At 37.0% G+C, this 21,304-nt stretch overlaps 1 protein-coding gene across 1 annotated transcript in view; it reads left to right on the top strand.

Moving 5' to 3' along the window:
* LOC141512756 (dermatopontin) overlaps positions 1–9,358 on the top strand; it is a 36,838-nt gene extending 27,480 nt beyond the window's left edge. Inside the window, exons 3-4 of the mRNA XM_074221948.1 lie at positions 4,753–4,860; positions 8,572–9,358. Of these exons, the coding sequence (XP_074078049.1) occupies positions 4,753–4,860; positions 8,572–8,638 (175 nt within the window). The 3' untranslated portion in view covers positions 8,639–9,358. The remainder of the gene's footprint in view (positions 1–4,752; positions 4,861–8,571) is intronic.
* Positions 9,359–21,304: the final 11,946 nt, after the last annotated feature.

The following is a 21,304-nucleotide window of genomic DNA, read 5'->3' as shown; positions in this document are numbered from 1 at the left end:
TTGTTCTGTATAAATAGATAAATAATAGATCATTATTACCATAATTCTCAGATACATACACAAAATAGATACTAGGAAAAGTATAAATGAAACAGAATAGAAATGCTTAAATAAATGACAAATTTTAATAAATGAAATAAGGACCACTTCCCAGTTTATCTCTTCCATTTCCCCTGTCAAGCGTGGCTTAATTATCTCAACTGGCCTGGAAATCTTTGATGCAACCTGAGAAGGTCAAGTGAAAAAAACACTTTGTTCAAGGTTTATCCAAAGATGCCAGAACAGTTTTATAAATATACTAGAATCTTCCTGTCCCCATGCCACTGTCTTCCCTAAATGACAAAAATAATAACCCACAAAAAGTTATAAAATTCAAACCTTCTATCCCCTCTGGGTTTTCTTGTCATGGCAAATTGTCTCCTTGTCTCACTTGAACCCAGATAGAAAAATTTCATTACTCTTCCATTTTCTCTATTAAGAAGGAAAATCTTCATGCTAAGAAGGACAGAACACAAAAGTTGAATTGTAGATGAATTCCAAGCTAAATGAGATCTTGATTAGAAAGCTTTTAGATGCCTTCAAAGAAGTCCAGTTATGAGACTCATGAACCATATCCTTAGATATAGAAGGAACATGCCTCCATGATTGTTTAATCACCATTATTGATCTTTAAGAAACCATGAAAGCAGGAGATGAGTCACAACACTGGAGACAGTAAAATGCTATCCAGTTTTCAAACAGAGAAGATAGATTTTCCAGACTGTAGGCCAGTGATCTTGACGTCAATTCAGGATAATTTTTGTAAGCACTGAGAAAAAAGTGTTGATCACTACATGTTAATGTAAATTCCAGACTAACTTTTTTTTTAAAAACAAGAATAGTAGTTGCTAGGTCTGGGAATCAGCACTATCAGCAAATTTTTCTTTGTTTTATTTATTTTATCAAGACATTCATCAATCTCAAATCTACATAGAGATGCTACAGTGCTTTGGACTAAAAGATTGTATAGACTTTGAAATTGGTTGAAGGATCAGATAACAAGAGTGACTTTGAGGGCTCAATGTAAATGTAAAGGAAGGACTCTAGGGAAGTGTCATAAGTTCTATTCTTCATCCTATTTTGTTCAATATGTTTATCAATGATTTCCTTAAACAGTGAGCACATACAACTAATTTATGGATGAAATAAACCTGGAGGGGAGGATTAATACAATAGAGGTTTGAACCAGAAAAGAAAGAGAATCAGAGGACAGTTGAGTTTATATTCTTCTTCTTCTGAAACTTACTGGCTATGGAACCAGAGACAAATATCTCTGAGTCTCAGTTCTCAAGGGCAGTCTAACTACCACTTGTAACTTTAATGGACTTTTCATCTGTCTTCATCTAAGTCATTATAAAAACATTGAAAACTATATGGTTGAAGAGTTCCATGGTATTCCATTAGTGGCATCACTCCAGATTAACCTTGTCATTTTGTCACACTTCTTTCAGTCCAATAATTTAATCAGGTCCAAATCTACTTTCGTAAAGTATTAGTCAATCCATTCCAAATTATTCACAAAGGTATCATGAAAGATGATTTTGCTGAAATCCAGCAATAAATCAAAGCCCCCCAAAGCATTTATTAAGCACTGCTTATATGCAAGTCACTGTGGTGGGTATTGAGGACATAAAAACAATTAAAAATATTCCCTAATGCTAAGAAACTTCTATTCACTTGACCCTTACCAAATTTTCTTTAGCTGCCATTTAATAACTATACCCTACAAAAGTGAAACCAGAGTAGTATGATCAACAATCTTAACTTATCAGGGCTAATTTACAGCAATCATTACTTTCTTCATCAAGAGAAAATTCTCTTTAAAAATAAATCCCAGAGTTTTGCTAAAAATCAAAATCATTCTCTCTGACCTAATATCTGAAGTATTCACCTGCATTTCATTTTTGAATATCAGAACATTTGTAATCCTTCAGGCTTATAAAAGTTGACTTAATCTTTATGACATTTTTAAAGAGACCATAGACCAAAAAAGTGACTTAGCAATTATAATGAATACAATTTCTTTTTTGATCTGAGTCTTAAGACTTGATCTTAATGATCATCCAGGTACTCTTTTCCTATCTCCTAAATTAAATATATTTCAATTACCATCAACCATTCATTGTCACTATTATTGTTCTAGCCTTCTCATTCTTTTTTAAAAAATATTTTATGTTTTCCAATTATATACAATAGTAGTTTCTACTATCATTTTTGTAAGGTTTTTGAATTTTCAATTCCCCCCCAAAGAATAGCCTTCTCAATTCTGAAATTAAGCCCTCTTAATTAAAAAATAAGGGGGCATTTAACTGCCCCCAATTTAGTAAAAATTCCTTATTACTTCAGATGTATCTGGATGAGACCAACATGACTTAATACAAAGCCTTAAATAATTACATTTTTTCATTAAATACAGACATATTACTTCTAAACATTTACAGCAATTTGATTTAAATTAAGAAACTTTTGCCAAATAGTCTCATTTGTAAGAGATTTATATGTAAAACAAATTAATAACATTTATGTAAATGGAATTTTTGAAGTACTCAAAAACAGTTACTTCAAGTAAGATAATCATCTTCCTTTTAATCTTGTTAAACTTTTCTTGGACTTTGCATCACCACCACATCACTACCACTAATAACAATTTCACCACCATCAACACCACTACCAAAACAACAATATTATTAACATCACTATCATCAGTACAAACAATACCACCATCACTTTCCACCCCATAAGTAGGTAAACTCTATCAAACATCTCGTGGAAATATCAGAAATCACAAAATTAATCGGCTATTTTAATGACCTATATTTGGCATCAAATTCCTATTTCATAAGACCTGTTGTTTTTCATTAGAAAGAGACAGCCATGCTTAGCTCATAGCAAACAAAGCCAAACCCCAGAAAGTCTGAGTCCATTTGGAAATGAAAAGATTGAATGATTCCTGGACTTGGCTGAGCTTGATTTCCCACTATGACCACAGTAAGTAGAAACACATTTCCAGTTGGGCTTGGCTGTATGACAGAGGGATTGTAATGTCTTAAACAGAGATAAAATGCAGAACAATTCAGGAATCATGATAAGAGAGAAGAAAGTCTAAGAGTTGGGAGATCTAGAGTCTAGATCATTCAAAAACTAGCTGTGTGACCTTGATCAAGTACCCTTATTTCTTTGGATCTCAACTCTTTTTTTCCTAATCTATAAAATAAATAACTTAAATGACTTGACCTTTAAGAATCCTATCAATTGTAATATTCTGTATCTCTAAGATTTCACATTTTTGTTGTGCAGTAATTTATTCATGTGTATCTGGCTTGCCTGACTCCGTGGACCATATAATAGATGGAATTTTCTTGAAAAGATAGTTTGCCATTTCCTTCTTCAATAGATTAAGGCAGGGGCAGCTAAGTGGTGCAGTGGATAGAGCACGGGCCCTGGAGTCAGGAGTACCTGAGTTCAAATCCAGCCTCAGACACTTAATAATTACCTAGCTCTTGTGGCCTTGGGCAACACACTTAACCCCATTGCCTTGCAAAAAAACAAACAAACCAACCAAAAAACAAAACAAAACAAAACAAATAGATTAAGGCAAACAGAGATTAAGTGACTTGCTCAGGGTTACACAGCTAGTTTTTGAATGATCTAGTCAGATCTTCCTGACTCTAGGCTCAGAGCACTATTCACCAAGCCATCTAGCTGCCCCTGTAGGTTTCTTGATCAACCCTTTTAGTTGAACAACATATTTAAGACCCTTTATCTTTTCATAGTGCAATGGCCTAGTCAGCACTGGACCCATAACATTTTTGCCAAGTCAGAGACTAGGTTAGCTCCTGGATAGTGTTCAGAGTGCTGCTGCAGATCTTGGGAATCCAGTTTAATCTATAGGAAACATTCTTGTCTGTATTAACTCTTATCTGAAAACTCCCCATGAACATACCAAAGATTAATTGTCCTTGAAGTTGATAAACTTCAGACAGAAACCACAGGACTTTAAGCTTCAAGCTTTCTCCCTATATTCAGACTCCTAGGATGGGCCTAGAATCAAATTGACCTTGAGGATACTATGGACTAGGTTGACTAGCCTAAAAAAAAAGAAGAAAATGGTTAGTGGGCAGGAAGGAATATCTACAATAATAACAGCTAATATAAAATCCATATACATAAGAATATTCATAAACATAAATTTTAATTTTAAAAATATTTTTTTATTTTAATTTTAAATTCAAAAGCAAAATAATTTACAAATATTATAATAATGACCCTATGAAATAGGTGCTTTTATCCTTAATTTACTAATTTATCCCTAAGAATGAGAAAGGTAAAATAATTGCCCAGAATTAAACAGAAATTATCTCAGCTAGAACTGGACAGGCCTCCCTGATGCTGAGTGCAGAAGTCTGTATCACCTAGTCACCTATGTGTAAATTATAGCTTTTAATAGGACTTTGATGGGAATGTATGGGAAAATCTAATTGGTAGATTTCTTAGCATCCTCCTCCCCTAATTGTTCTTGGTATTTTCATGATAATTTGCCAGGTCTACAGTAAACATAATTCATATCTTCCTCAACCTATTTCAATTCTGTCATTCCTCTATAGATGGTGTCTGCTGGTTTGCCTGCCAGAATAACACCCCCCCCCCTTTTCTCTCTCTCTCTCTCTCTCTCTCTCTCTCTCTCTCTCTCTCTCTCTCTGTCTTTTCCACCAGGTTGACAACTGACTACCCAGGCCACTATGGTGAGGAGATAGACATGATCTCCTACAATTATGAATACTACATGCGGGGAGCAGCAACCACTTTCTCAGCAGTAGAAAGGTAAGTAAATCTTCCCTTTGACTGGAGGGTGGAATAGCAGGGAAGGGCCATTGCCAATGTCAGTGTGCCCTTACTCTCATTTTACTTGCCTGTCTGACAGGGGACTTGCCTAGGACCATTTATTCAGATGAAACAACTCAAACAAAAAGAATCAAGTTATTTTGGGGAACTAACTATCCAAGGGCAGCTTTAAGCTTGATCATCAAATTTATATCTATCTAGATATAAATTTATATTTATATCAAGTATGATATATTTATATTTATATCTATATTATTTATATATATATAGTGATTCTCAAACTTTTATAGCAAGTTAAAAACCTTCCACTTTTACACATTACTTTTCCCATTGGTGACAACCGAAAGAGTGTTGCAAAGTCTTTGCACCAAGAAAGATACAATTCACCCATGAGAGTCCCTTTACTCAGAGCCTCTTGACTCTTTTAATCTTAACAAGTTTAATTATCTGGTCTCCCACCTCACAGCAGCTTCAAAGGTCAAATGTATGCTTCCAGAGGTGCGAATGCAGACATCAGTGAGAAATGAAAAGGTAGAAGTTCAAATTCTTAAAAAGCAAATTTTGAAAAGTATAGACTGGAACCATTTGGTAGAAGATAATCTAGCCCTATATGCCTCAAAAGTTTCCAAGATTATTTCTGCATTATAACACAATTCAATAACAGATGAAGTACTTTGGAAAACACTGGATGTAAAATCAGAACACTGGAACTCTGATTCCCATTTCTATGGATTACTCCCTGGGGAACCTCGAAAATGGTCACTACCTTCTCTTTCCTTGTTCATAAATGAGAGTCAGGACTAGGTAACCTTAAGATCCCCTTCAGTTTTAGAACCTAGAGGTCAAGTCAACAATCATTATTAAGTGCTTTCAGAATGTCAGCTAAGATGCAAAGAAAAACCAAAACACATCTCTACCCTCAAGGAGCTTACAATCTAACTGGAAAAGGGGTAGTTACCATGTATACAATCATATACAAATAATATACATACAAAAGAAATCCTAGGGTGGCTAGGTGGCGTAGTGGATAAAGCACAGGTCTTGGAGTCAGGAGTACCTGGTTCAAATCTGGTCTCAGTCACTTAATAATTACCTAGCTGTGTGGCCTTGGGCAAGCCACTTAACCCCATTTGCCTTGCAAAAAACCTAAAAAAAAAGAAATCCTAGATTAAACTCAGATGAAAGGCAATAGCATTAAGGATGACTGGGAAAGACATTTTGAAGACAATGGCAGTTTATAGCTGAGATTTGAAGATAAAAACTGTAGAACATTCCAGGCAAGGGGAATCAACCAAGGTAAACATCAACAGATAGAGTGCCTTGGGCAAGAAACAAGAAGGAGGACAATCACTAAATCCAAGATCCTATTCTCATAATAAAGACCCTGATTCATAATGAAAAAGTTAAACTTTCTTTTTTGTTTAAAAAATCAGGTGACTCTATTTCAGAAAGATTTCCATTGTAAATGGTTACAGAAAAGAAATGCTTTGTCTCTTAAAGGAGCAACCTCAATTAAGATTACCTCTCTGGTGCTGAATGAGTGAGAAATGATGTTATGGGATTTGCTTACACTGAGACTAACCTATATCCCCAGGTTTGCTATTGTGGTCACCAGTCAAAATCTGGAATATTGCCATCTTATTCCTTGTACCCCTAGTGCAACCTTCTGGAGACTCCAGGTTGAGAATGTAGTTGATTTGGCATATTCTTGTCCTCTAGATGAAAACTGCTTCTTGTTTTCCTTTAGAGAGGCTCTGGGAACGGAGCCCCTGGAATGCCTTATGACTGCCTCTAAACGATGTCCAACACAAATTAACAGCCTCTTGAAGCAGTAGTGTGAATGCACTGGCTTGGGACCTTATTTGTTTATAACTTTCAGTATCCCAGTTACCCACCCTCCTAATACAACCATGTCTGATAAATGCACATGCCATTAACTGGTATTAATCTCCAGCCAGAAACAAGTCATCCCTTGTACTGACATTTGCAGGAGCCAGGGCCAATCAAGAGTAGTTGGCCACCCAGACTCTCAAAACTTTTGCCCAGTCTCCAAATTGCTCTAAATGGGTAACCTTGGAACAGGGTATGGAATGAGAAGGACTGCTATGGGTCATTTGTACAGTTTATACAAAAGCTTTATTTTATACATGGTCTCTCCCACTTTCCCATTCAAAGGATGATTAAAGAGGCTTTCAGGAGTCAGACTCAGAAATTCCATTAGGAATCATCTAGGGAAGAAAGATGGTTCTTAGGGAACACTCTTTAGACTGAAGAGAGGGTGGGGGCAGGATCAGGATTAGACATCCACCCCATGGAGTAGTAGAACATTTCCTTGGTGGTATGCAGAGCAATCTGAATTTATACTCTTTTTCTTGATCATTGAGGAGGGAGCAGTAATAGTTAACATCCTGAGAACTCTCCCAACTGCTCTTTGAGGTTTTCATACATGGAATTATATTAAGAGGTTGGACCAAGGTTACAAGTACCAGTATTTCATAGGCTACATCTAAGGTAGGACCAACTACTATAGCTAGCAGACCTTAAATGATGTCCTGTGCTGAATTAGAAGTCCAAGGATCTTTGTTGAGGTGAATGGGAAATAGTTCACATTTATCCAGTTCTTTAAAGTGGGCAAAGTTTTAGTGAAATAGATTCTATTATTGCTCCTTCCCTGGAGGAAGAAACTGAAGTTCAATGATGTGACTAGATTCACACAGCCTTTTATGTATTTGAGATGGAATTTGAATCCAGATCTTCCTAACCCTAGGTCTACTCCTCTCTTCATTCCGTCCTGCTTCTTATATTAGAAAACACATCTCATCAGTGGATGTAAAGCACTCTTGGGAAACTAGTGCTGAATTTGTCTACTCCCCAACTCCAACACAAATAAAAGATTTCTGTGAACCACAAAGCATACATGGATATGTCAGCATATTCTAGGGTCATGTTATAGCTGACCCTGAAAAGTCCTACCCTCTAGCTATACCATTCAATGCTTTGGGATTCTTCTTAATTCCTTTCCCCCCTTTCATGATTTTCATATAGTGATCCATTTACTTTGACCGATATAGGGTCCTTTAAATGAATGTGTCAATATATTGAGGGTCATGTTATTTTTAAAATGAATTAAATGCCTTTATTATCCAGTTTTTTCCCTACTTAATCTTAGATATCTGCCATCTTACAGTGGTAGCTATGTGTACCTAGAAATTTAGATCTCTAGCTATCCATAACCAATCCAAACAGGACATAAGGTCCAAAACTAACAATTCACCAGCAGTGATCCTTAGTCCACCAGGGCACTAGCTGTCAAAGTCCTATTAAAAATAGCTGTTTTGAAGCTATAATCCATAGATTTTGGAAAGTCTTTACTTTATGTCTTGGGCAAAATCATGACTCAGGATCTATGAACCTCAGTTTCCCACGGTGTAATATAAAATAATATTTGCACTACCTAACTCAAAGAGTAGCTATAAAATTCAAAAGTGTTTTAAAGTTTCTATACAACTATAACCAGTTACTATTATTTGCTTCTCATAGTCCCTCCAAACTCTCCTCTCTTTGACCACCAGGTCAAGCTATGCACTGGATCCTAAGGAATTTGTCTTCATTTCATTTGCATAATGTTGGTGGAGCAGCCTACCATGTCTTTGACATCATCCTTCTGTCCTTTTCTCTCTCTCCCCACAGGGATCGTCAGTGGAAGTTCATAATGTGTCGAATGACAGACTACGACTGTGAATTTGAAAATGTTTAGAATGTCAAAGATGGCTGGAGAGGTCAGGGTACTGGGGAGAGAGCTAAAGGCATCTCCATTCATCAACAGACCAACAGGAGCTCCTTCAGAAAGAACTGGTCTTTCTTTTCCTCTTTTAGTTATATACTGCCCATTTGATCTTTCTGTCCAGTACAATCATTCTAATTAAACCTATAGGTTTCTTTAAATCTCTGTTTTCACTTTTAATTCTTTGGTTAGAGACTATCTCATATGTCTATCAATGACTTCCTATATTATATTATGTATGCATTATACCTGCTCCCTATCCTACAAGAGAATCTAGTTATGGAGGACCTGTCACAGGTATCATAATTGTCAGCAAACATAAGCTGAAGGCATGGGCAGAGGGCTCTAGGTGGAGGACGATCAAGAATATATTCAGTTATTATCTATTTGAATCAAACTTTTTCATCATTCTAATCAGCCAGAAATTTCTTCTTGCTATGTAGCACCACAAATGGGTATTTGAATTATGTGCTCTGGGAGCAACAGAAATGGAAAGGAAATAAGGGGGGGGGTATCTCAAGGGTTTGAAGAGAGGAGATAATAGTTGTCTAAAATAATTTTCTGTCTTTGAGAGAGTGAACTGAATCATTATGCCTGCTGATGAAAATAGTGTGTGTATGTGGTTTTTTGTGTGTGTTGGTGTGTGTGTGTGTGTGTGTGTGTGTGTGTGTGTGTGTGTGTTGGAAGTATAAATGGAAATCACACTGGGGTAGAAAAAAAAGATAGTTGATTAAGATAATGTGCAGGGAAAAGAAATGAAAATGAGAGAGCTTGACAATTGGGATTGGCTGGGAATTCTAGGATGACAAGCAGGGGAGTTCTGACCACTTCCACTGCCTGAGGTCATTCCAGTGAGATTTTGATTTGGGAAGGTAGAAGGAGAGCTGAGAATCGTCAACAGAACATGAAAGAGCACACAGGAAATATACCCATGTCAGCTGTCTTACCTGGTAGGCTCCCTGGGAAACTCTTCCCTTGTCTGGATGCATCCATGTGCTCTGAGGCTACAGTGGGAATTGAATCTTGGGGGTAGGATCCTGTCCCTATAGAGCTGGGGATTCTTTGACAAAAGAAAGGCAGTAGATATGGAAAATATACAATTCCTCCACCTCCACCCCAGTCCCAGCCCATGATAACTTCAGTCCCTATCACTTGGCACAATGATAATCACCATAAGCAGAATAAGCAAACCACTAAATAAAAATCCACTATTTTACAACTAATCGATGTCTTTCCCCTCCTCTTTTCTCAAACTACTCCTTCCCCTGTTTTATTTAACGCATTTTTTCTAGTTTAACCCTTTCTTTTTGGCATTTCCTCTCCTCTTTCCAATAACCTTTCCTCTTTCTTTTCCAGGGAATCACTTTTTTTTTTTACCCTGCCCGGTTCTTTCCTCTTTCTCTTTCTCAAACTTTCCCTTTCCAGAAGGAGGATGGAAACAAGGCCAAAAGCCATGGAAATCTGCCTTCATCTTGTGTGCCTTCTATAAAATAAGACTTGAGGTTCTGATCAGATTTTCTGAGAAGCCTCAAAAATCCAATTCACATGAAGACTAATGGGGAAGCTCTGACAAAGCTTATTTATTAGTCAATAAGAATGTAAGCTCCTAGAGGGCAAGAACTTTCACATTTGTATCACTATTGCAAATCATTATAATAACTGTATAATAATAATGATGATATCTAACATTTATATAACACCTAAAGTTTACAAAGTACTTTATACATGTTAAAGCCTTTGATTCAATATAGTTTCTAACATAGTGAATACTTAATAAATGCTTATGGAGTTATTAATGATTATCATTGTTTAATTGCTTGATTAGTTATAACCTCAGACTTCCAAGGTTGCAGCTGGGATATATTTTTCGAATGAACCAAAGAAAGCAGGAAAAACTATCCTTATTTGTCTTAAATTCCAGAACAGGGACATCTCCACCCCATTCTTCCCTTTCCTCCTGCCGGAGATTTTAATTTGCAACAAATGAACTTGGTGTTTTGTCTTTCACAAAAGAAACCATTAATATCTCAGAAACTGCAGCACTGGTTCAGGCCCCAATCCAGGAAACAGCCCCAGATTGGGGGGTGGAGGGACCCAGCTGGAGACAGAGACAAATAGTACTGATTGGCTGACTTGACAGTCCCTATGAAAAGGCAAGGCTAATGAAAAATACTGGAGCACACAGCTGGTGAGAGGCTGGCAGAGCTTATACAAGAATACTCGTGGCAGGAAAGGACAGATAAAGTCCCATGACAGGAGTAAAAGCAGTAAAGGGGGAAATTCTTTTCTGAAGTATAATGTCTAGTCTGCAAAGAAGATGATGAAGGTGAAGCTAAGAACAACTTTCTCCCTAGTTTGAGGTCAAGAAGCTTGGGTCATATCCTCCATATCCACCTCAACAAATGACTAATGAATATTTAACATGAACTGATGCCATTTTGCAAAATGCTGGCTAGTCCCTATAACTTACTGAATTATTGGGGTTCAGAGCTGAACTATGAAGTTGGAAGTTGGGAGTTTTAACCTTGGATCTTCATGCAATAAGTAACCTTATATAAGCTAATCCTCTCTGATTCAATCTCTCGCCTTATGGGCTTCAAACCATTATGATGAGTATATAATGAAAAGTAAAGGGTTTCTACATAATTAAAAACAATCTGAAATTTTCCATGCAATACCTTTGTGAGGTTGGGTTTTGTCCTTATACCTCCACAAACTCAAAAATGAGTATCTGAGTTCTTATTATGTACAAAGCTAGAGGGAAACATGGCTTAGGAGATTCAGATTCAGAGTCAGGAAGACCTGAGTTCAACTTCTGTTTCAGACACATACTGACTGAAGGACCCTGGAAAAATCATTTAACTATTCAATGCTCCCAGGCTCTAAGACACGGGTTCTAAAACAATATTTTTTTTTCTTGGACCCCTTTGACAGTCTGGGAAACTCTTCTCTTGTCTGGATGCATAGCCCTTAGGCTATGGTGGGAATTGAATCTTGGGAGCCTGTCCCTGTAGAGTTTGGGATTCTAACCCTCTTTCAGAGTGGTAGTTTTAAATGAATTCAGTAAAACAATAGGATTATAAAGAATACCAATTAAAATGTAGCATTTATCAAAATGTATTACCTAAGTTTTTTTCATGTCATCTTACTGAATTGGGTTGTGAGCTCCTTGACCGTAGAGAATAGGTTTTACTTTTCTTCATAATGCCTGGACAGAAAGCAAACCCTTTGATATTTATTGACTGACTGGCTTCTAAGGAGTTCATGGACCCCAGGTTAAGAATCTCTGTTGTAAGACCATGTTACAAATTTCTGAAATGACAAAGAGAATTTCCATATCAAACTTCCTATAAAAATGAAATTATAGAACATCTTCCCATTTCCAAAAGGAGCAAAACCACTATTCTAAGCCTTAATAATATAAAGATATAAGATACCACAGTACCAGCTCTCATAGAGATTGCAGTCTATTGATTTACAAATAATAAAATTAGGTCCAAAGCCTTCAGCAATTTGTTGGCAGTGACTGAAATATGGCTAGTAGATTCCCAACCTCAGCTGAAGGACTACTGCCACAATCCTTAATGAAATTAAGATAAAATGAATGTGGAAAGAGGATGACTAGTAGAGGAAAGCTCTTATTTCCCTCCAGTATTCTGCCAGACAGAATGATGATTCTTACAATTTCTGTCCTTTCCTCTTGAGAGAAAATTGTTATAAATGAATGAAAAGAAAAAGCTGATGGAGTGAGAGAAAATTGTACATTTTATTCACGAACCTTGCAAGATACACCTTACAAGGTATGGGTACTTCACCTAGGGGTGAAGCATGAATTAGTCTTCAAAGTCAAGTAATTATGGTCTTCAGAAACTCTTTCCCCTCCCTCTTGGATGTTCATAGGCTCTCAGAGTTTGAGTTAGAATCTAAGAGGTCCGCCCATTCCATGACATGTCCCTAATATGATCCCCCCCACATCATACAATGCATGATATGCTAAAGAACCCCAATTGTCACAGGGGGTGTGGGGGTTAATATTCAATTACCTAATTGCACAAACTCAGTAGCATTAGGTCAAGATCTCTAGGTCACTCTTGACTCGTTGAGAATTGGTTTGGGGTTTGGTATCCCTGGAATGAGAGTAGGAAAACTCTTCCAAGCTTGTGATTGGCTGGGCCACTCCCCCCTTTGTAATGGATTCCCTAAGGCTCCCCTCCACATCCTGTGAAGACCATCACCCTATATTTCTCACACCTTCCCCTTTTGTAATGACTTCCCTAAGGCTCCCCTCCACATCCTGTGAAGATCAACACCCTACATTTCTCACAACTTACAATTTCTGTCCTTTCCTCTTCAGAGAAAATAATTCAATTATTTACTGAATATCTTCTCCTGGTCCAACACTGTGCAAATCACTGTAGAAAAGTAAAAGAAGCTCCAGGCACCATTTTCACTGCTGAATAACTTACAATCTATCTGAGAAGACTATAACTTGCATGAAACAATTGGGGAACAACATAGAAAGTTACCATAACATTAATATTGAGCTTCTTGTGATAGCAGCTACATGTATGAGAGGCAAAACTTACTCTCACACCAAAAGATGTGCTCATCCCTAGACGAGTTGAGAGAATGTAGTGTGTCTAAGCATCTTTTTGTTAAGAGTATATAGGGTGGGGTATATAGAGTATATAGAAAGAACCTGGCCATTTTGTCCACCTCTGAGAGAGGGGATACCAGGCTACAATTATGTCAATAATTGTAAGGGAAGTAATTTTAAGGTTGAAGAAAAACTTGGTCACTATTCATTAATGAGGAAGCTAAATGGGGGGATGCAAACTATATATCCAAAACTTGATTCCTTTCCCACAAATGTCTATTCTGCAATGAACACATATATCATATATCAAAGAGAGCATTTATCCAAGTCAATGGCAAAACTGAAATCAGAGAAGGGATATAAGGGGAATATATGCCAAAAAGTAGAGACTGAAGGAGCTCCCTTATTGGGAGCAAGATAGCTCAGTTCAACCAAGAGAGGTTATCATAGATCTCACCCGGGGGAAAAATCCCCAAAGTCTCTAGTATAGCAAAATGGGGTTAGGAGCATGACAGATTATCTGCTCCTCTCATGTCAATTTTTCCCCAAAATTTTTCTCTCCCTTCAGTGACTCAAACATCTCACTCAAATCTGGAAGCTAAAAGGAGCTGGGATTTCTCTCCTCTCTTTCTCTAATCAGTACTTGCTCTAATCACAGGCACCAGACATTGGTGACCAGTGAGGAGAGACTCATGCCCCAGTGTGCTTCAGGACTTGTGTTACCAATATAATATCCATAATTCTAATTAGGGTTTCTTCGTATTATTATTATTAAGTTCTTTCTGTCATGTCCAACGCTTTGTGACTTCTTATGAGGTTTCCTTGGCAAAGATAATGGAATGGTTTGCCATTTTCTTCTCCATTTTTAGCAATATGTAAATGCATTGCTGAGCTAGGAGAGGATGAAGGCAACTGAGGTGAGGTAATTGATCAGATAAATGTCATCTGGGTTCTAGATTTATGATTCTGAAGTGTTAGGGTAATAACAAAAGGAAAGGGGTTTGGGGGGAAAATGTCACTACTAGAGAAATTTGGGCAAATAGATTACTAATTGAACAAAATAGAACTTAAATATCTGAAAGGAATGGCCATTAGAAAACCTCTGAAAACTTGAAAAGAGAAGAGAAGTGGGTCTCTCGGTGTAATTGAGCAAGGGCTTTGTACCCAAAGAAGAGATGGACTAGTTGAGAGAAACTTTTGTGAGTAGGAGACCAGGGAAGATAACTAAGTCAGAAAGGGCTTGCATGACTGAAAATAGAGCAATTTTGAATCTGTACTGATAAGAGGGACTGGAAAATACTAGTATAAAGGACTTTGGGACCTCCATGTCTAAGGGAGCAGAGAGACAGATAAATCTAACTTGAATTAGGAGAAAACAAAATAGAAGTTAACTAAGAAAAAAAAGGACAAAAGGATCCTTAGCATCAGGATTGAAAGTATGAGTCAGCCTATCATAAACAGGAACTTGTAAAGAATTGGTTAATAAATTATCTATGAACTTAAAAATACTGTTTAAAGAAACACCAGGTTTCTTCCTTTAAAAGTGCCTTTTCACTCTTCCTGGTTGGCTAAGGTTGTATTTGTTAAAGAACAGGAAGCATGGGGAGAAAATACAAAGGAAAAGAGCACAGGCCTGAGCATTCTCTTTGGAAAAGAATCTCCTCCTCTTCATTTTTTAGCAAGAACAATCCCATCTGCTTATGTCCTGGGCTGAAGGCATCATGTACAATTCAGTGAAAGGAGAGAGTTATGGATCTCAAAGTAGATGAAGAAGGCTTCATGGCAGAAGTGAGTCTTCCTGACAGTTATGAAGGAGGAGTGGAATTTTAAAAGAGCTGGAGGAGATTCCCAGATGGAGATCAATATAAGCAGGAAAAAACTTGGAGATCTCAGGCTGATATGAGGGAAGCAACAAGGGCGAGCAGATGATTCCTAAACATCTGGTCTGAATAGCACTCTATTACTAATAATAGATATATTTTATATGACTCTTGAAAGTTTACAAAACACTTTTCAAATATCTCATAACAACCCTAGGAAGTAGGATTGTATAGATGAGGAAACTGAGGCAAACAGTGGTTAATGATTTGCTAAGAGTCACAGTAAGTGTCTGAGACTGGTTTTGAACTCAGGTCTCCTTGTTTATAAACCCAGAAATCTATCTACTATACTACCTAGCTACCACAAAATGTTGCTTGGCTGACTCTGAAATCCCTAGACAATAACAGAATGGTTCTTATCCTTCATTCTTGAAAAGGTCCAAAATGACATTACTATGTTGGGGTTAAAGTACAGTGTATTTGACCTCTACTGATCAGTCCAGGATGAGCTTGGAAGGTTTTCTACCACAGGTGAAACACAAATAATTGATATGAACATTTTAAGTGGAGAAGACTAAATTTGCACACCTCTGGTTTCTTTTGAGCTACTGAAAATCTGTTTTTCTCAGAAAGAACAGCACTTCCTTGATTTAGCCTTGTCATAATGAATAAATGGAAGCTAAGCAATCTTTGTAATTACTACTACTACTACTACTGCCACCACCACCACCACAACTACTACTGCTGCTGCTGCTGCCGCTGCCACTACTTTAAAGAGCTACCATATTCTTAAGGAGTTTGATCATTTATGACAATATAAACTGGCTAATTTAGACAAACAAACTGACCACCAATTGATGTCCATTAAAAAAATGAATCAATCAATTGACAGATGAGGACTGGTTTGGCATTGCCCTTAAAGGTAATTTCTGCTTAAATATGGGTTGGATTAGATCAAGAGTTGCTAACCCCAGCTTTGGGAGTTAGTCAATCTTCCATGCCTGGAATGCTTTCTCTCTTTATTTCTACCTTCTGGCTACCCCAGCTTCCTTAAAGTCCCAGCTAAGATGCCTTCTATGGGAGACCTACTCCATCCCTTGTTAATTCTAGTGCCTTCCTTTTGTTCATTGTCACCTATTTGTCCCACACAGAGCTTGTTTATACACAGTTGCTTACATTGAAATGGAAGTTCTTTGAGAACTGGGACTGTCTTTTGCCCTTCTTTGTATGGTACAGGAACATAGTAGGTACTTAAGAAATATTTATTGATGGTTGTTGATAGATTTCAGGAGATCCAAAAATTTGTATGGAGGAAAAAAAATCTTGATTTTCAATAAATAGCCTCTAATTAATATTTAGCATTTTTTCAATGATGAATGTAGATAGCAAAATGATTTTGAGAAGGGGCGCATGGGCTTCACCAGATTGCTAAAGGGATCCATGACACAAAAAAATGTAGACAAAGTGATTGATTTTTCTCCAACTCTGAGGTTGTAAGATTCTATGACTGAATTTGATCTTTAAAAAAATCTTCCTGGCTAATTTCATGTGTGTAAACAGTTCAATAATGAGGATATTAAGAAATATTCCATAATTGAATCCTAATGAGTTTGAGATATCTGTAGGATAGTCTGATCTGTTAAGAACTGGGTTCCCTTTTCCTGAGACAATTTAAGGATCCTCATTTCTCTTACTGTACAGAGAGCTATTGAACTCACCAGCAATTAGCAGAGAAGGCAGGAAGGCCAGTCACGATGAGGACCAAGGGTCCTGTGTCATCTTCCATGATCTTTGGGCTTTTGTTTCCTTCACACTGCTCCCAATTATAATCAGATGCCTTGGCAAGGCAGAGGAGAAGTCAGACAGTGACCATTTTGTAGAGGATTTGAGTTTGTAACCATCTACTTCTCCTACATTCTAATGCAGCGATCAGATTGCTCTAAGACAAATATTGTCTGGAAGTAAAATGATCAAGGGCCCCAGGCTGGAGGTGCCAGAGTGTCATATATATCAAAGTCATCATAACCCAAAAAACACAAACATACACCTTCTGCCAAGAGGCCCAGTGCTGGGATTGTGTTCCAAAGGAAAAGGTGAGCAGATGGTGACTCCATGGAAAGAGAAGAAATCATTAAGCTGGAGTCATCATTTTAATGTCTACAGGCTGGGTGCTTATTTATTATGCATAATGACCTACTCTCTTCAGAATCACTCCCACACACACTGGGCAATCAAACAAAATTCAGGTCTAACATCTGGTCAGTTGGGGAAGTAATGTATTAATGACATACCAAGAAAGCAAGCAAAGTCATGAGAGAAAAAGTCAGTGCTGTGTCTTAGGAAGAAGAGGCAATGCCACTCCTTTCCCAATGTTCCAAGAACCTCCCCATACTCTTTGTCAACAGGGATGTTTGTGTCGAATGAAAATCTTTTTTAAGGAATTTCAAGGAGTAAATACACTTAAAGATAATTATCCTATTACACAGTTTGAACCACTGAATACCCCCCTCCTCAGAAATTCTTAGTGGCCCTCTGCCTACAGAGCAAAATATAAATTCCTTAGAATGGCATTTAAGGCATTCAATGATCTGGCCCCCACTCAACTGTCCAAACTTATATGAAACTACTGTTCTTCACGTATATCATCTTGCAACTAAAATGACCTACCAGATATGAACCAATCTCATTCTGCCCTTCCTAGGTCTCATGTATTCCCACAGTCCATCCCCTATGCTGAAAATATATTCCTTCTGTAATTCCCTCCTGATAAATTCCAGTTCAGGTGTCATTTCTACTATCAAGCCTTTGTCTATCACCTGCACCTCCAAAGTTTTCATCATCCAGGAATGAAATCATATGCTAAGAGAATTGAGCTTGGCATTAGGAGGATCCACATTCAGATCTTGCCTCATCCTTACTAGCTGGATGAGCCTGTGCAAACCTATAAAATTCTCATATACAAATGGTTAGGTGAAACTTTTTTGAATAATTATAAATCTCACCAGGAAATTCTGCAGTATTCCAGGTTTTATATCTTCAGTACAATGTCAACTGCCAAGAAAGAGCATCTGGAGGACCTCATTCCCTTGTTAAGATTTTTCCAGGGGAATTCCTCTTCCATTGGACCTTTTATCACACATCCTTCATGAAAATGCCAAATACTTTTTATAAACACGAGTCTCTGTCTTTTGCAGTTGTAATTGCTATTCAGAGGGTCATCAAATAAAACTATCTCTTTTTCAAGAATGGTTTGATTTTGACAATACTAGATGGAAGAACCCCTTTTTGGTGGAATTTTGTCCTACTGCATTAAACGTTTTATTTTTGTCATTTTAAAATGTGGTCAACAAAGGCACACAGTAAAGTCTTGTATTCTTTATGTCTTTTAGCCATATAATTTTCCCAATTATGTGACTGTAATTACACATATGATCTCCCATCAAATATCATTTAGAAACATCTACCTTTTCCAATATTTAAAAAGAATATCTTTGATGTCTTCATAGATTATCCTCATGAAGATTCTATAAACATGGAAATTAGACACATGGGTCAGTAATTATTGCTATTTTCTCAAGTGCTTTATTTTGGGGAAAAATGTTATTTAAACTGGACTTTCTTGCCAGGTTCTATCTTTGTCCATCTTTTGTTCTCTTTCTATACTCATATTGTTGGTGATATCTTCTTCCAGCAATTATCACCTCTCTCTGCAGATGACTAATAAATCCTCACTTCTAGTCTTAACTTTTCCCATAGTATTCCAGTCCTGAATTCCACCCAACTGGAGATTACATTAATATCATTTTGCTCTCTAAAACTCTTCCTAATAATCCTTTTTAATAATGATCAATTCTCTAATCACTTCTCTAGAAAATCTAGGAGTCAATTTTCAATCTCCCTCTGCCTTACTTCTTCTCACCTGTTCAGCTTAAAGGTTCTGCCAATTATACCTCCCCCCAAATCTCTTACCTCCCTCTCCTTCTTTCTCTTTTGATTGTTAGCACCTAGTTTAAGTTCTTGTTTCCTCTCATGTGAACTACTGTAATAACCTCCTAATAGATCTCTCAGGCTTCAATCTGTCCCTGATCAAATTCATACTTCACACAACTATGAAAATCTTTTTAGCAGTTTACAGCTTTGATCACTTCTTCCACTCCAAAGCTGTTAGTAGCATTCTGTCACATAACAATTAAGTCTAAATTCTATTCTAGCCTTCAAGACCCTCCAGAGTGTTTTTAGCCTACCTTTTGATGTATTTCAACTCACTCCAGTATGCTTCACATACTTTATATTCCAGACATATTCATCAGCAGCATTTAATTTCGAGTTTTTTCCTGTCCTTCACCTCATACACAGAGGTATGCTACAGCAAGCTTAGCTAATTGCTCCCACCAGCTCTTGAGAGCTGATTGTTACATTTCAGTGGAACATTAATGCCTCATAAATCAGTAAAAACTGAAACCCAGGCTTAATTTTCTGTTTTGTTGATTTTCTAGACTTAAGAAAGTAATGGAGAAAATGTTAATGCATTTCAAACTTAAAAGTTTGCCATGGATTTTTGGAGAGCTGGTTGTTAAACATTTACTGGTACACTCCTGTGTGTATTCCACCCCATTCTGGTAATGGATTCTACTATCTGTACCTGTTGAAATCCTTTCCTTTTCTCAAGACTTCACTGTATACCATTTGTTCCATGTGTCCTTCTCTGATTTCCATACCAATCCCCAAGTTAAAGTAATTACATACTCCTAAAATTTTGGATCTTACTTATTCCCTTGTTTTCTAATTTATTCTACCATTGTTTCTATCTAATCTATTGATTGATCTGATTGTTTGCCTGCATATCTATTAATCTATCATATGTGTATATATGTATGTATATATATATATATATATATATATATATATAAACTTTTGCATTAGATTAAAAATCAGTAGGGATAGAGATTGTATTCCATATAATCTTTGTATCTCCCCAATATTCAATTTGTCTTAATAAGTTCTATATACAAAAGAGGAATTTTTATATGTCTGTTGAAACATTTTTGATGGGAAGCTATAGATTTTGAATATAAATTCGTAAATATGCAATTCTTAAACTTTTATTATGTACCAGATACTATGTATCAGGCACTAGAGACAAAAAGTTCAAAATGTAACAGTTCTCAGGAAAAACAATATATGTGTGTATGTATTTATATATGGATTTCCTCACTTATATGATATGCAGAAATATAAGTTACAAGGTGTTTTTGGTGGAACGAGACCCTTTGCTCTCAGTAATAAAGCAAAGCAATCCCTAGCCTGAGTAGCTTTCCCTTAACTTGCAGCAATGGCTGTTTGAAACGCTTGTTCTTGGACCAGAAATAAATTAGTTTGCCATGTATATTGTAGTATAGGTTGTACTTATAAGCAACACTTCTATCCCTCTGAGTCCCTTCTTTCTTTAACTGTTGGGTTTCAGCCAAGTCAAGTGTCCTGGTGGGAATCTATTATTGACAGATTCAAAAACTGAACTAATTAGACAGCACCCCTTGGAAAAATGCTCTGGGAAATCAACCCTTCTCTGAGTCACTCAGCTGCCCCTTGTGGTTTTGGTACAATGGTGCACAGTGTGGTTCTGCTGTGCGCTTCTGCACAAATGATACTAAAAACCTTTCAGAACATGAAACAATCCAGTTCCAATCAGCAAAGCTGAAACTCCTGGAAAAATCCATAAAGTGAAGCAAATGGAATACAATAGCCACTACTAACACATTACTTATTAAATAACTACTACATGCAGAGTATAGTAGATAAGAGGTGAGAGAGGAGATGAAGGAAGTTAAACTGTGGAATGGAAATAAAAAGTTGTGATGGGAAATAGCATAGTTAAAGCATGAGAGTTGTAAACAACAGGCACTGTAAGACCTTGGGGAAGAAGGCCAACACTAACTGAGGGTGGGGTGGACTGGGATGGAGAAGAGTCATGCTGGAGAAGGTCATAATTAGGCTTGGAAGATTTGGCTTGGTCAGAATTCAGCAGATAAGGGGAATGTAGGATATTTCCAGAATGAAACAGGAAAGTAAAGGGTGGGCATGGTGGATGGTCAATAATTTATGGGAGGGCAGAGCACAAAATATGTCTGATAAGTCTGGGAAAGTAAAGTCATTCCAGATTGTAGAGAGTCTCGATACATAAAAGAAGGAAAAATACCTAGGAATCTGAATAAATAAATAAAT

The sequence above is a fragment of the Macrotis lagotis genome, chromosome 2 (assembly GCF_037893015.1).
Source record: "Macrotis lagotis isolate mMagLag1 chromosome 2, bilby.v1.9.chrom.fasta, whole genome shotgun sequence".
Lineage (NCBI taxonomy): Eukaryota > Metazoa > Chordata > Mammalia > Peramelemorphia > Peramelidae > Macrotis > Macrotis lagotis.
The sequence above is the reverse complement of the archived record's forward strand: the minus strand, read 5'-3'. Positions and strand labels throughout refer to the sequence as shown.